The sequence below is a fragment of the Strix aluco genome, chromosome 5, assembly GCF_031877795.1.
Source record: "Strix aluco isolate bStrAlu1 chromosome 5, bStrAlu1.hap1, whole genome shotgun sequence".
Classification (NCBI taxonomy): Eukaryota; Metazoa; Chordata; class Aves; order Strigiformes; family Strigidae; genus Strix; species Strix aluco.
Genome location: NC_133935.1, coordinates 72,927,825 through 72,943,393, shown reverse-complemented (window position 1 = coordinate 72,943,393; position 15,569 = coordinate 72,927,825). Strand labels below are relative to the sequence as shown.

Sequence of the window (15,569 nt, the reverse complement as noted above, 5' to 3'; positions counted from 1 at the left end):
GGGGGAGCACTGAAGGCACGATCTGTGAACGAGAGCCTCTCCCTGGCTTCGACATACCAGGATTCAAGCAAAATCTCATCGTGGTTTGTTTGTGTTCTTTGTTTGTGTGTATATAAATAGAAACGCTCAGAGTCCCAGGACCAGTGGTTTGAGGTATGAAAAAGAAAGTCAGACTGGGTTGAGTTCAGGAGGCCCCTGGTGTGCCGTGGGGACAAGAGGTGATTGCAAACAGATGCTGGGCAGGCTCGGGGTGAGCAGAGCTCCTCCAGGCTGCCATGCCCATGCCTCTGCCTGCGCCATCACGGACTGGAAGTGTCATGGTGTGCCTCCTCTGTGCCAGGGCCCTGTGCTCCCCTGCCCGTACCAAGCCCAAAAGCCATTCTTCAGGTAGCCCCATGGGTGGACCTTCACTGTGGGCAAAGTGAGCTGAGGGCTCACTGTGTGGAGCTGGGCTGTGGGAACATGCTGTCCCATGGTATGTGGGTCTGCAAGAGCTTCTGCTGGAGCCGGGGAGCTCCCAGCCTTTGTCCTGCGGCTTCTGCAGCACGGAGAATGATGGGTCCTCGAGTGAAACTGGGACACTGGTATTTCCATCTTTGAGCAGCAATGGGGCAACTGAGTTACAACAGCAATTTTGCGCTTCGTTCTCCTGAGGTCTTGGAGATGCTTGTGTGGAAGGAGAGTGGTGCCAGTCAAAGCCCAAAGGGCTTTTAAACTAAAAAGCAAAATTCATGTAGGATGAAGCCTTTAACTCAAGAAAAGTGGCTAGGTGAGGTGGAGCAGAACTAAAAATAGGTGGTGATGAGTTTTCCTGTCTGTGGGCCCTCATCTCCAGACCTGGATTTGGGCAAGCTGGTGGCTTTCTGACCTCTCCCAGGAAGCACTGTCCCAGCTCCTCTCCAGGGCCAAAGCCACCAGCATCCTCTCAGCAGGAGCCTCCCCCTGCGCCCATCTGTGTGTGCCTCTGCCCTGTGTTCCTCGTGGTGCCAGTGGCACCAAGGAATGACACATCTGGCAGAGCCGCCCAGGCCACCCAGCCTGGGCATCCGCGTGCTGGGAGCTTGCAGGAGCAGGGCCATGTGGTCCCTGTGTGTCTGGCACTGGTTTCATTGGAGCTGCAGATACTGAATACTGATTCCACCCCCACCCCCCTCCCCCAGCTTCAGCAGTGGGGATTTCAGACTCTTCCAGCAGGACTGATTGCTCTGCACCAGCTACTTCTGAGCCCCTGCAGAGCCCAGGTGTTTGTGTCCCTTCCTGGGTTTAGCTGTTATAGCTGTAAACCAATGGAACTAAATGTTTTGGGGGTTTTCTTCCTTGCAAACTTTCCTATAATTACAAGGTGGGAGCATGTTTTGTCATGAGATTTCCCAATTGCAGAGTGCTAAGTACATATCATTATTTTGGAGGAGAAAAAAAAAGGGGGGGAGGTAAGTTTTGACACATGGATAATATTTGAAAATTATTGTTGACCAAAGCTTAATTACCTGGCTGGTACTTGGTTATTAAAAGTGAGTATGAACAACTGTGGCATTTAAACTGAGCACAGCTGCTGAGCAGGGCTGGGCAGCCTGGGCCTCCAGCTCTCCACCCATTAGGGGCTGCTGTTGCTCTGCTTCAGCAGAGGGCTCTAGCGGGGAACTTTTCTTTAAAATTTAGAAATTCACTTTTCAAATTTTGAACTTTTTCAGAGTAATAGGAAATCCATTAAACCTTTACTTGTGCGCATGTGATTTAACAGCATCCTTTAAGTTTTGCCTAAACCTGACAGTATTAGACTAACGCAAAAGGGTTGCCACTGTAGCAGTTGGTGGAGGCATGTGGAGAGGGGAGGAAATATTTTCCTTTAAGTGGCCTCACTGTGGAGGCAAGTGGATGGGCTTTTGGTCCTCTGTCAGCAGCACTCAGAGAGGCCTGGCTGGAGTGGAGAAGGTGTCAGCCCTGTTGCATGGATGGTTTCCCTGCAGAGAGGAGGGCTGGGGGGCATGTCTGAGCACTGGCGGCTTGTCCCAACAGCTGAAGTGGCTTCCCTCAGTCCTGGAAGATGAAGCAATGGTGAAAATGGAGCACCCTGGGGTCAGCACCCACTTAGTCAAATCCCAGGGCATCAGCCCGACTCTTCTTGCTGTGCCCACCCATGGACGTAGCTCAGCAGAATACTGCTCAGAGTAGTGGGCTTCAAAATGGCAAAATTCATGTATGCAGTTTTATGTGGGTGTTCATCAGGAAATGCTTATGGTAATGTAAGAAAATTGCTAGTGCATAAAAGTGGCTTCCCCATATGTTTGTGTAAGGTCTCACCCAAACCCAGCAGGATTCAGTGGCACCTTCCTGGCCGGTGTGCACAGACCTGTTGCTTTCCAGCCCTGATGAGAGGGGTAGAGGCAGGTGCAGGCAGCTGTGGGCAGGGTGGGTTGTTTCAGAGCATGATGCCCCTCCTTGGGAGGAAGGCGCTGGGGAGATGGATGTTGCCAGAAGTGGCTGGTTTTGGCTGCCCTGTGTTTTGCCAGCCCCCAGAAACCCTATTGCACCAGGGTGGGTGGCTGGACTTGACGTCCATCAGCCCTGAACGGCCTTTACTGAGAAAAGCTGATCAGATTTTTTTGCTCTTCAGGCTGCTGTAGACTTGGTCAGCAAGCAGCAGCAAGGGAGGGGAGCTGTGCCGGGGCCAGGCGGTGCTGGGGATGCCATGGGGGAGCTGCCATTGTATCTGCCGGCATCTTTGCCACAACAAACCCACCCAGCCTCTGCTTGGTGATCTGCAAACGCTGCTGCTCTTCCATGGGCTCACAGCTCTGTAGCTTTTTAAAAAATTTATTTATTGTGACCTCTGATGGTAAGGGTTTGAAGCTAATGTTTCTGAGTCTCAGCCTTAGCTCAGTTGGTTTAAATTCCAAATTGCAGAGCCAGGGCGCCAGTGGGTGGGGGAGGATGGTTCTTGCTGCCTTGCAGACAACAGATGTTTTCAAGGTGACCACCAAGATGTCAAGGCAAGAAAAAGTAGAACTGAGCATTAATGAACTGAAGTTAATGTATTTGCAGTGCAAAGAGCCACATGTTTATGTTGCTGCTGTATGAATTCCACTCTACAAGGTAGAGGCCTATCCCACCATGCTGTGTCCTTGTGGCCAATGGTCCTGTGCAGGTTGGGCTCTGCAGGAGCTGCCAAAATGTGGAGTGAGGGAGGAGGCGGGATGCTGAAGGTGTGTGATCCTGCAAGCTGAGTCACTGTGCTCCTGTCACCATGGCAGGCTGACCCAGGGCCTGCGGGGGAGCCCAAGGCCTCTCCTTTCCCTCTGTGACTACTTAGGGGTCATCCTTCCCTTGAGAAAGGACTTGAAAGCAGAACTCGTTGTGAAATATTTTTTCCCTCTTGCAGCCTCATGACTAAACAGGCCTATGCAGAAAAGAGATGGTGCAGAGCGAGCCGGGCCTCGGGGTGCTCCTCAGCGGGAGCTGTGGCCTGGTCAAGCAGGGGCCCTCGGCTGCGGTGCTTGTGCCGCGGGTGGTGATGGCACAGGAAAGCCGGAGCTGCCTCACCAGAAGCACCGGCTGGGACACAGCCCCGGGGACCACGGGCAGCCCTGCGCTCCCCTCCCCTCCTTGGTGTCTCTCAGAAAGAAGGAAGAGTCATGGCCCGTTCGGACTCTGTGTGGTCACGTTTTCTGCCCTCCCTGCCGGGGACAGCCCTGCGGTGGTGGGATTCGTGGGGTTGCAATGGCAGCACCGAAGCGGGGTGCCTGGCCCCCAGCAGTGGAAAGGAGGCCGGGCTGGGCTGGCAGCAGACTCTGCTGTTAAGCACTGCCATATGTTAAGCTTTTCTTTTTGATTTGTTCCCCCCCCCCGCCCCAGGTCACACAATGATTTCAGTGCTTTTCAGCTGGCCAGGAGCGGGGTCAAAGCCCACCACAGCAACCAGCTGGGGCCCTCTCCCAGGCACAGCCGTGCTGTCAGGAGGCAGCGCCAAGAGGCAGCATGGCAAGAGGCGGAGAAATAAATGGTGCAGGAAAGACAAAACACTGCAATTGCCACAGAAGAAGATTTTAATTTCTTTCCCCTTCTCTATCCACTTTAACTTTTCAGGTCACTGACGCTAATGGGCTGTGGTGGAAGTAAATAATCACATACGCCAGAGACATAACATTGATTTTTAACTCTCTTCCCGCTAATTAGTGACAGGTTTTGTAGGGATTGACTGCAGTGCTTAATAAACCTGACAGTACTTGCCTGCTGCCTTGTTAGGCAGCAAGAAAAGCAAAGCGATTCAGAAGAAAAGGAAAAAAGAAAAGGCCTGAGCTTGCTTTTACTCTGTTTTTACTAGAATTGTATTAGGATAGTTCTAAGAAATTACTGTATTTTTAAAAATAGAACTATTGGTGTATTGTAATTTTTAATAACTTTTAAAAAAGAATTTCTGTTTACTGCTCAGTCCAAATAAACCATGTAAAGGGTAGGTACCAGTCAGCATAAGGTCACTGCAGGGAAAAAAAATGTTTCACAGTTTGATTATTCTTGTAATTCTGTTACTTAATCAAACAGGAACTAGTGTAAATATTGAGAAGTCTGAGGTGTCTACAGCTATAGACACTGTTCTCTTCATACAGTACCTGCACAGCTCTCTAATAAGCAAATAACATCCTTGATGCTGTGTGCTGGACATTTCACTTGCATTTGCTTCTAAATTTTTGCTAAACAGGTTTCCCTTTGCTAATACAATAATACATCTTGTGTTTTTTTTTTTCCTTTAAAATAATGAATTTTAAAGTACAATATGCAATAAGTATGATTCTCAGCTCTCGTGATTATGCCACTCTATTTATAAACTAATTAAATTGTTGTAAAGATACATGCCTATCTAACAAAAAAAAAATATTGAAGTTAACAAAATGGTTTACTGGCCAGACAATAAATGTAATTTTTATTTATACCTGTTCAAAGACTGTGAAGAAGGTTTTATATAAGAGAATGCACAGGTCAGTACAGTCCTGGGATGAGTTCATAATACAGATGAACTAATTAATTCATGTAGAAGAATTGCTAGTTCTGATTAGAAAATTTGGTTCTCGAGACAGGCAATGGTAGCTGTTTTCAGATTTTTTTTTTTTTAATGAATGACTTGAAGGTCAGAAAGTGAGAGAGAAGTGGAAATGTTCATACACTTTTCTACTTGAAAGACTGATAAAAAAATATGAATGTAATTGTCTTTTCCTCATTCACTGAGCCTCATTCTTTTCCCTTACTACTTTCTCGTGTGTCTGGTATCTGAAGAGTTCATCATCAGATGGATTATTTCTCTTGCTTGCTCCATGTAGATGAGTATGGTTATTAAGTGGCAGTGATGACAAATGCCCATGTTTGGGGATCGACTCACACCCAGGAGGCCTTGTTCTCTACCCTCCATTATATGTCCCAGTTTTGCCCCAAAGTGGTGCATGAAGAAGTAATAGAATAATAATAATAAGGGATGCACGAGGAATTATGATAGAGTAAGAGGAATGCCAGAATATAATACAGAAAGTACATGAAATCAGGCTGTGTAACTTGTTTACAGTGGGATTAACCAGGAACTGCTTGTAAAAGAAATAATGTTAAAATTAATGTAGAGGTGAATCTGACACATGTAATTTGTCAGAGCAAGCAACCACTAAAAAGAATGACCCTAACTAAAGTCAATAGCACTTTAAAAAAAAAATCGGTATCTAATCAAGCATTCAGCTCCCTCTGTACAGTTTGTCTCCTTGTCTTTAGGTCTCAACCCTGGCATCCTTCAGCTGCACGGTTCTGAGGAACATGGGGTTAATTACATGTCCCAGCTCAGGTGTTAAATCACAGCCAAACCATACTGCTTGTTTCCCATAAGCAAACAGGCTCTTTTTTTGAAGTAAAGGTCATCTGTTTTCAGGTTCTGGATGTTATCCTAAGTATACAGGAAGCACTACAGCTGATAGAGCTTGTCCTCTTACGTGACCACATCCTACTGGTTTCCAAACAGCTCCACTAAAGCCAGAAGAAGCACAGAGTCATGGATCATTTTTATTCTCTCTTTCCTTATAGTTTGTCAGTAGAGATGTTTCTGGGAAAATGTTTCCTTATAGTGCAGGTTTAAAAGGTGGTCACACAGAAGTGCTGTTCTTCCCCTTGGTGGCACGTCCCAGCTGGGAAGGGGATGCCAGGCCCTGAGTGCTTCTAAGTCAGACCTGCACGCTTACTGCTTGCCAGCTCCTGGCCAAACAATTTTGCAGCCACCTCCTTCCAGAGCTTTCCCACACTCGGGAAAGGGACGGATGCTGTGGGCTGTCTGCTTTATTTGACAGGACATGCCCTGACACTATTCTCTCCAAGAAATGCCCTGCTTGGCAGACAGGCAGCTGCACCTCATGAGCTGAACAGGGCTCCAGCTGGCCAGAGATGCACTTCTAGACTGTATCAAATAGTAAAGAATAACAAGCACCAATGCAAGATCTTCTCCAAATCTCTTCTAGTACTAAAAAGTATTTGGGGGGCATGCAGCTGGATCACTGTGCTCCATGTCAGTGAGTGCTGTATTGCTGAATAGTCACAGTGGGTTACCACTGTTACAGAATTTTACCTTCTCACCACTGATAATTCAACAGTGGCCGATTGAGGCAGATTTGTAACGACTTCCCGTCTTTGGTTTCATTGCTATGGTGTCTTTCATTCTTTGCTATCCCTGTAATACCCAGCATGTAGGCCCGATTCAGTCTTCTTTTCCAGAAACTCTCAGAAGTGACTAATGACTGTGAGGACAGTAAGGGCTCAAGACGCGCATGATGAGACAGAACAAGTGGGAACGCAGCTGTGTCAACACAACTCACAGAACTGGGATCTTGCATCATCCTGATGTAAGGGATAAAGCTCCACAAGAACTGCACACAAAAGCTCCTCCTTGGAAATTCAGTGATCAGGAAGTAGACTATGTTATTAACAAAGCAGTTTTAATAAAAAGGTTTAAGGCTTACATCCAAAAAGACTTATAAATAAACATAATCACAATACATATATTCTATTTTTTTAAAAAGTATTCATTATAAGACAATATATATTTTCTGAGTTATAAAATCCCATATAAATAGCAAATTATTCTCAGTATGCAGATTACAAGAATACATAAAAACTGGGGTGCATATCCGAAAGGAATCCTGAGCACGCACTGAACAAATGGCAGAAAACAGAACAATGATACAGTTGGACACAATAAATGCTGTTGGACACAATAAATGCTGTTGTCCTAGTATGTAATTTCTCCAAAACTGTACAAATGGAATTGAGAACTTTTCAGTTGCTCAACCTTATTCAGCTCCATAGACTCAGGAAGGACTCTGGATACTCCACTCCTTGAGATTCCAGGAGCACCCTATAGATTCTTTTGGTATCAAAAAAAGAAAATGACATCTGTCTTCTGATGGAAGGCACTTAGAGCAGGTCAGTGCAGGCTGTAAGAAGCAGCTTGGACTTAGAGCCAGAGAGCAGCAAAAGGCATCTCTTGAATGAAGATGCATGGCAACAAATTCTGGTAGTTATATGCAAGAGGTAGCCAATTCTTACACTCCTCAAGGTTCCCCTGCTTGCCTCCAAAACAACAATATAAATTCAAACAAGAATAAGTGGAAACTTCACATGTTAGAAATATCAAAGTGAAAGTTCCCCCCCCCTTTTTTTTTTTTTTAGATTGAGATAAGCAAACCAGCGAATTGGACTAAGAACTCGCAGTCTGGCTACAGCAGTGTGCTTCTTTCTTTGTGGTACAAGTTGCAGCAGCATTTGGATCAGAGCTTTCACCCTGTGTTTTCGCTTGACTTTTCAAAGTGAGCTGTACAACAGATCCATGTGAATGGTAATGTTCATAACGCTGGGACTACATCTCCTAGAACAAGGCAGACTGCAGTACTGCAAGAGGACACCTACTTGCAGAAGCCTGTCAGTGTATTTAGATTCTAAATTCTGAGCTATTTTATTATGTAGCACAGTTGTTTTTTTCTGATCATAACAAAAAAAAAGTCAATTATTCATGGAAGAAATAAAGACTATCCTGCCTGTTGTTTTCAAGGAGTAATATAGTCATTATATGTTCCTTTAAACACTCCTGTTATATAAAATATAATGTTTTCTTTCATATACTCAGGGTCATGAGCTCTGACTTATTACTAAAACATCAGAGCAAACTCATACATGCAAACTGCAATAAACACACAGAGGCTTAAATTTTGCTTCTTATTATAGTGTCAACCCAGTAGAGATAATGAAGACAATAAGAGACATTTATAGTCTGCTGGCTTATTCTCAATTTAACCAGGATCAAAAACCAGATGAACAATGTTATACTGAAGTTAAGCCATAGTTGCTGAGAGCAGAACTTCATAAGTAAACAACAGATGCATCATAACGCTTTAGATTCTGAAATTCTCCATAGTTTTCTGCCCTTTCAAATATTAAAAATAACTTATCCTTCTCTTTTCTTGGTATCCTATGAATACCAACCGCCTCTCTCATGGCAACTTTCTTCCCGGTTTTCAGTTAAAGACCCAGCAAGAAGTTGCAAATATTGCACAGTACATTAGGGTGGAAGACTACAAAAGAGAACGGCACTTGCAGGGGGACTTTTTAGTCCAAAGAAACAGTCTTCATTTTTTCTGCTAGTTCCTGTCTCATTTCTATATGTTTTTTCAGGTTTTGCACTTCATGGGGCAGGTTAATGTCCCACACTGACACGCAGGATTGTAATTCTGGAAAAAGAAATTGAAAAAAATTGAAAACTGCAACAGAGATGAATTATTGCATAGTTAGAAGTGGGTTTGCTTGTCTGCTTATATTTTAGTTACTCATAAATTGCCTCAATGAAGCATGATGCTTAGGACCTGGAAGACAAGTTGTATGACACTTTATGTGTGACGTAATGCAGTTATGGGTTACAAGCTGTTTGTACTTGCATGATGATTTGGATTCCAGTTCTTAAACTTAGAGTATACCATTTAAAAGCAGTTAAAAAACCATTCCTGGTGCCTGTGGGCTGTAAGGTACTGACCTGAGCTACAGCTAATGTTAGTACTGAGATGCTTGCATAGAATTTCATCTCTATATTCCTGAGCAGATATACCCTGAATGCTTACAAGACTCAAACCCCATTCACTGTAAACTAAAAATGAAAACTGATTTCACAAGGTAGTGACTATACTGGGAAAAGGTCACTTCTTCAATCTCCCTTCATGCAAATAACATTTTTTCATGGAGAATTCACATTGCATTTAGTGGAATAAGGATAATTGAGAACACTTGCATGAGTAGGGTCTCACAAACTAAGGCCCCAAAGTTTCTGGAAGTCTCTGATTCCTCTCTGTATAATTAATGGCACTCTTAAATAAAATAAAAAAGCTAAAAATGCAGTAGGTTTTCTTATGGTAATAATCAGGGAATATCAGAATATAAAAACCACTGCCGTAGGTTTGATTCTTATTTTAGTCCAATCAGTCAGCTCATCTACACTTGCCACCCTTAACTTTATACTGTTATGGCCACATTTTTAGGAGTCACTGAAACTGGGATGAGATAAAGGTGAAGAAGGGCACTGGTCAGACCATCAACTCTAACTGTTCTTAGAAAAACTAAAAGATGGAGATTTTCTATCTTCCTATTCCAGCACTTTGCTATCCTAATTGTCAGGAAGCTTTTCCTGATGTCTGACCTAAATCTCCCTTGATGTAATAGAAAATGGTTAGTCGTGATCCTACCCACAGGGAATATGTAGAAGTCTATTCTCTTCCTCTTTATTTACATATTTGAAGCTTATTATCACGTCCTCTCTAAGCTTTATTTATAATAACCAACTTAACTTCCTGCAATGTTTCCTCACAGGTTGCATTTCTCTCCTCTGGACTATTGTTAATATTCCTAATAGTCTAGATCATTCAGCAGTGTCCCAAACGGATACACTCCTTCAGCAGAGGCCATATCAGCACTCAGCAGAGTGTAAGAATTAGCTCATGTCTTACAGCCACCACGTTTCAACTGGTGTGAGAATGTTTGCCTCTTTTGCAGCAACGTGACACAGTTGACTCATGTTCAGCTTGTGATCAATTATAACCCTTTTTCTGCAGCACTGCTGTTTAAGCTGATCATTTCCTCATGTTAGTACAACGGATCATTCCTAATTAAGTAAAGGTCTTGCATTTGTCCTTACTGAATTGTACCTTATTTCCTTCCAGACCATTTGTTCTATTTGTCAAGGTCATTTTGAATTCTAATCCTGCCCTCCAGTGTGCTTGTGGCTTTGTCTTAACTGAGAATTGGCTTCAAATCTGAAAAGCACATTCACTATTCCTTCATCCACATCATTCATGAAAACATTGAGGATTCCTGACCTAGTACAGACCCCTGTGGAAATCCTTTTGATACATTCTCCAATTAGACAATGACATTTACTCTTCAAATACAGTTTTCCAGCAAATTTTATTAGATACTTCAAATAGTGGCTTCCTCTGATCCATTTTTGGAAGTTACTGTTTGTATGGAGCCCAGAAATGCAAAAGACAATAAAAAGTAATAATGATGTTTCAGTGAAACTGTATCAAATTATGTTCATCAACTCTCCACTCTCAGTGGGTAGTCAAGCATAATAGTGTGTACTCCACTGATAATACAAATTAATAAAACACAGCTCAGGTACCTTTGTGATATTTGTTGTCCTCGGTGTCACTTTTATAGCAATATCCCAAAACCAGGACCGCATTCCTGAGACTCCCTTTTTCAAAGAAATAAAATGTCACATTTTAATTTTAATGGGAACTTTGTAATTTAATGACAGAAAGAGTAGATGACATCATGCCACTAAGAGGACAGAAAGCAGAGTTCAGTCAACCGGAGCCTTTATTCAAAGTCATTAACCATGAAAAACCCAGACATGAAAACAATATAGTTCACATCTCCATTTAATGTAGGGGTTTATCAGGGTTCAAAGGCATAAGCACTGGATCAGCCGGCCAGCCTGTTGAACAGGCCTAAGAACAAAGCACCCTATTATATACCATAAGCAGAGGCAAGAGGGTCACAGGGAACTGATGTCACGGTGAAGGGATGGGCTGCAAATGAAGTCCCAGTGCACAGCAGAATCAGAAAGTGCCAGTAATCAGTTTGGTTATGAAAAAAACTGAAACAACAAAATGTGATACAGGCTAATTAAAAGTGTTCTGAACTAACGATGGCATGGAGGTGGGAAAGGAGAGTTAACGGGGAGGTAGAAATAGAGGATGGATCATAGGAAGGTGCCTACTGAATAACGCAAAAAAATGCTAGGAAGACTGGAGTGGTTGGATCACAGAGGGATAAGTTGAATGTGCCAGTGTTTCAGCATCAACTTCCTGCTTATTCCCAATAAGACACGTTTACAAATGTCTTGCAAGACAGATGGCAGCTGTTACATGTTCTCCTGCCACAGCAGCTCCCTGTCCTACTGGCAGCACAATGAGGGCGGTGAGCCCTTGGCTGTAGGCTAGCAGAGGAATACAGGACCCAGCCTCTGTACCTGGGTCACGGCTCAGGCCAGGGAAAGAACAGCCCTCTGTCTGCAGACACCCCAGCCACAGCACTGCCCCCCACACCTCTTCATACATGAAGTCTTACACACTCCCCCAGGGAAAAGATGAGGAGCGGCTCAGTTTATGGGTTATAAATAGACTGGAGTATGGCTTACTGTGAAAGCCACAGTCCTGGAAGTTTTGTGTGACCACACTGCACTGTCCCCCCCATATGTTCCTTCTGAATTGTCAAATGTTTCAAGTGGGTCCCCCAGGACCTCTGCAAGGTAGAGAGAGATTTTTGGTGCCCTGTGGAGATCTGCAGTATATTCTCCTTTGATATTGATGTAAATCTGCTTATGGTAGATGGGGGCGGGTTGGAACCATACACATCTTCCATGCTCAGATTTTTCATCACTTTAATTTTTTCTGCAACCAGTCCCATTCATACGCCTTATCAAAGTAATTGGAACTTAAGTATAATGTTTCTTACTCAAACTAGGTTCCTTTCTTATATATAGAAGTCTAAATTTTCACTTGCAAAATGAACTATAGATTTACATATAATTCACTATGGTAAGTCTTATGTCTATTATACCTCAGTGTGTTAGGTGAGAGAATTAGAAAAAGACATTATATTTCCATATTCATATATGAACTACAGATAAAATTGATGTCTCGAAGTCTGGCAATCTATTTTCCCTGAAATATTTACATCTGATTGACATTATATATTTTAATCTTAAATGAAACTATTTAATACAAAAATATTTCCCTCTATCTTCTCTCATTTCACACAAGAAATGCATTACTATTGAAGAATTGCTCAGCAGCCTCAGTGCCATTTTCACTGATTCTGTGAAAATCCCAGTAGAAACAAAGTCCTTGAACTTAGGAAAAAACTCAACCCTTATAAATTATTGCTGGGAAAAGATGATCAAAAAAAAAAGTACACATCAAACTGCATGTATCAATCTTACTTGACATTCTTGAGATTTGTGCAAACGCAGCTAAACTCTTCCTCCTGAAGTACTAACTTTTCTATACATAAAATATTGATTAAAAATGTTGAGGTGGCTAGAAACAAAGAGTATGAGACTCAAGGCTTTGTAAATCACACTGTATTATTCTATACAATATACTTTCCCTATCAGTGACAGTAATAAGTGAGGCAGAAATTTTGTTTTCATAGTAACTATTCTTTACAAAATGCTAAAAATAAAACGGCCTTTTATAGTACTAATATTGTAGCTATCAGGACTAGGAGGAATGAAAATGCTGTGCTAGTGAATCTGGGCTCTATAGCTGGCACTCTTAACAGCTGAGGACTGAACAGACTCTACAAACTTGCTGTCTCAGGCAAAGGCAAGTCAGAGGAAGATGGAGTTTTTTTGACTCATAAAACACTATCAGCACTATGAGCTAACTGTAGTCTGTGGATACTTCTGGTGCCAGAGAGGAAAAAGCAGCCGCAAATTAAGGTCATGATGGTAATGAAAAAACATCCACAGCCTGCAACTATGAAGTTTGCTAGCAGGATTAGAGTGTGTTTCTGAGTGCCCAACCACAGCTTCAGAGTCTTCTTTTGACAGCACACACACTTTAAATCACACTGACAAGGGACCTCCAGAGGTTTTTTTCAAAACACAGTGGAAGGCGACAGGAAGCCACATGTGCACAGAGTACTTTTTGAAGTAATGTGTATTTTGAGTGTACCACTGCAGTACAATGAACTCTTGAGTTTTGGGGAGAGATGCAGGAAAGTGTACAGGTGAAGGAAGTTACAGCAGTCAAGAAGTGCCACATACTCAACTACGCTCCTCTGGCTGTTTGTAATTACCACTGAAAACCCACAACTACTATCTTCCCACAGTAGCTCAAAACAACTGGCCCTGGTGACAGGAACAGCACACGTGTACAAATCTGCACCCTGAGTTCAAGTGTGTAGCACTTCCCCAGCTTTGCTGTGATTTGCCTGTGACCCAAACCTAAAAGAACCACTCCTGAATAAGGATGGGAGAAGAAAACAAGGCAATAAGCAATTAAGGAAAAATTACTAAAACCTAACAAGCTCCACAGAGAGAGAAGCCTGAATTGTAAAACTTAAGGTGGAGGAAGAACACAGGCAGACACAGATCAAGGTGAAGACTATCAGACAGAAGATGGTGAGAGCTGTGCTGATGGCACAAGGACGCAGTGAAGGTGGAGTGTGTTCATGTGCTGATCAGCGACAAGCCAGGGAAGAGCTGCTGTCTGATGTGGGCACAGGTATGACAGCCTGCTGGTATCCAGCTAACACCAGCGTGCCTGACATTGACTGAAGATGACAGCAGTGCAATAGAATGAATGAACAAAACATGGAAAATGCTAATTTGTTCCTGGAACACCATGTCAAACAGGACACAGCAATCCTAAACTTTGCAATGATTTCAAAGTACTCATCATTTGATGGTTTTACTTACCTAGCTGAGCTGTTATCATGACTCTAACAGAATCACAAAAGTTGTCTATAACTCGTACAGGACGACGTGTTGATAAATCAAGCAGCAAGATATGTCCTCCACCTGTTCCTATCCACAGTGCAGTATTCTTCTGCAGGCAAATTGTCTTCACTCTTCCAGAATAAGCCAGTTTATGTTTTGATTCCTTATTTAGTTTTTCCACTTTGTCCCTGCAAGTATGGAGAGAATTTGTATTAAAATCTGGTGGCACACTATTCCACAACTGCTAAAACAACTCTCTCAATACCAGCCTTCTAAAGAATCATTCATCAAGCCAAGCCACAAAAATCTCACTCTAATCAATTGACTGACTTGAAACAAACTAGGATGAAAAATACTGGACTTCTAAGACCCAGCTGGTCAAAAGGCCTTTAAACAGGAGGCAGGTATACTCCTCTGTTCTCTCCTACTCTGCAGGAGGATAATGTCACTGCAAAGTGGAGGAGCACACCTAGAGCTGCTCCTAACCTCACCATGAAAATGAAATGGATGTGCCACATTAAGGGAAAGGAACAATTTAAATACAAATGGAGATCACTGTCCCTGTAAAGAAAACTGATCTTCTACTGTATCTGTGCACTGGAGAGAGAGAAGACAGGGGATGCAGGAAGTAACTGGATGCAAAAGCATTAGTACCTGAAGGACAGCAAAAGACTTTCTTCTTTCTTGAGCAGAGTTAACTGAATCTTCTCAACATCATAGAGAAGTTGTGAAATGTAATAAGGGTCTTAAAAAATTGAGATTCTGCATGGGATATTCTGAAGTTCTGGGCCAAAAGAGAGGAAAGGAATTCCACATTTGCCCAAAGAACTGGGCAAATCCCTTACCTCCAGCAGGTTACGGTACTATGCTAGAGAAGGCAATCTGATATTCAGCTTTCTATGCATTGGGCCATCAATCTGAAATAAAACACTTACTTAAGAAAATGTGCACAGTCAATTAGTTCAGAAAGTTTTTCTGTCTTCTTATCCCAGATTTCCACAAAATGGCTGTTTTTCTTTGCCAAGTAGATGGATTTATCTGTTGCTATTGAAATAATGTTTGCATCACTGTAAGCATTATGACAGAACCTAGAAGAGAGAAGAACTCCAGTTAGATATACAGAAAATATCTAGTAGAAAAACTTGACTATTATGAGTGGGGTTAGCTTCCCTCTAACTCTTACAGAATCATTCAGCCTTAAAACCAAACTGGGCTAGCATACAACTGACAGGGTTTGCTATAATCTTCCTACAGTTTGATATAAATTCTCACAGTAAGGGAGTTATGCTTATGATATTCTTGGAGGCACAGCAATCCCCAAAACCTATTAATAAATCTTTCCCATCTATCTGCTCAAATCACGTATGCTCACATCACAGCAGGGCAAGCTCCACCTTTCTCTTGCCATTCATTCAGTATTTGGAGACATTCGATAGTTCTCGCAGGTCGCACAAGACCATAAAGGGTCACTCAACACAAAGGTGACTAAGCCTAAAAAGCAGCAGGGAGATTTAGTTCACCCTGCTCTGCTCTTGTTTCACTTCAGCTGACAGCCTTT

At 42.9% G+C, this 15,569-nt stretch overlaps 1 protein-coding gene across 1 annotated transcript in view; it reads right to left on the bottom strand.

Annotated features, from left to right (window-relative positions):
- Positions 1-6,939: 6,939 nt before the first annotated feature.
- The window catches only part of LRRK2 (leucine rich repeat kinase 2), a 72,280-nt gene continuing 63,650 nt past the window's right edge, over positions 6,940-15,569 (bottom strand). The window contains exons 48-51 of the mRNA XM_074827763.1: positions 14,947-15,099; positions 13,991-14,199; positions 10,682-10,756; positions 6,940-8,744 (exon numbers count right to left, since the gene is read on the bottom strand). Of these exons, the coding sequence (XP_074683864.1) occupies positions 8,623-8,744; positions 10,682-10,756; positions 13,991-14,199; positions 14,947-15,099 (559 nt within the window). The 3' untranslated portion in view covers positions 6,940-8,622. The remainder of the gene's footprint in view (positions 8,745-10,681; positions 10,757-13,990; positions 14,200-14,946; positions 15,100-15,569) is intronic.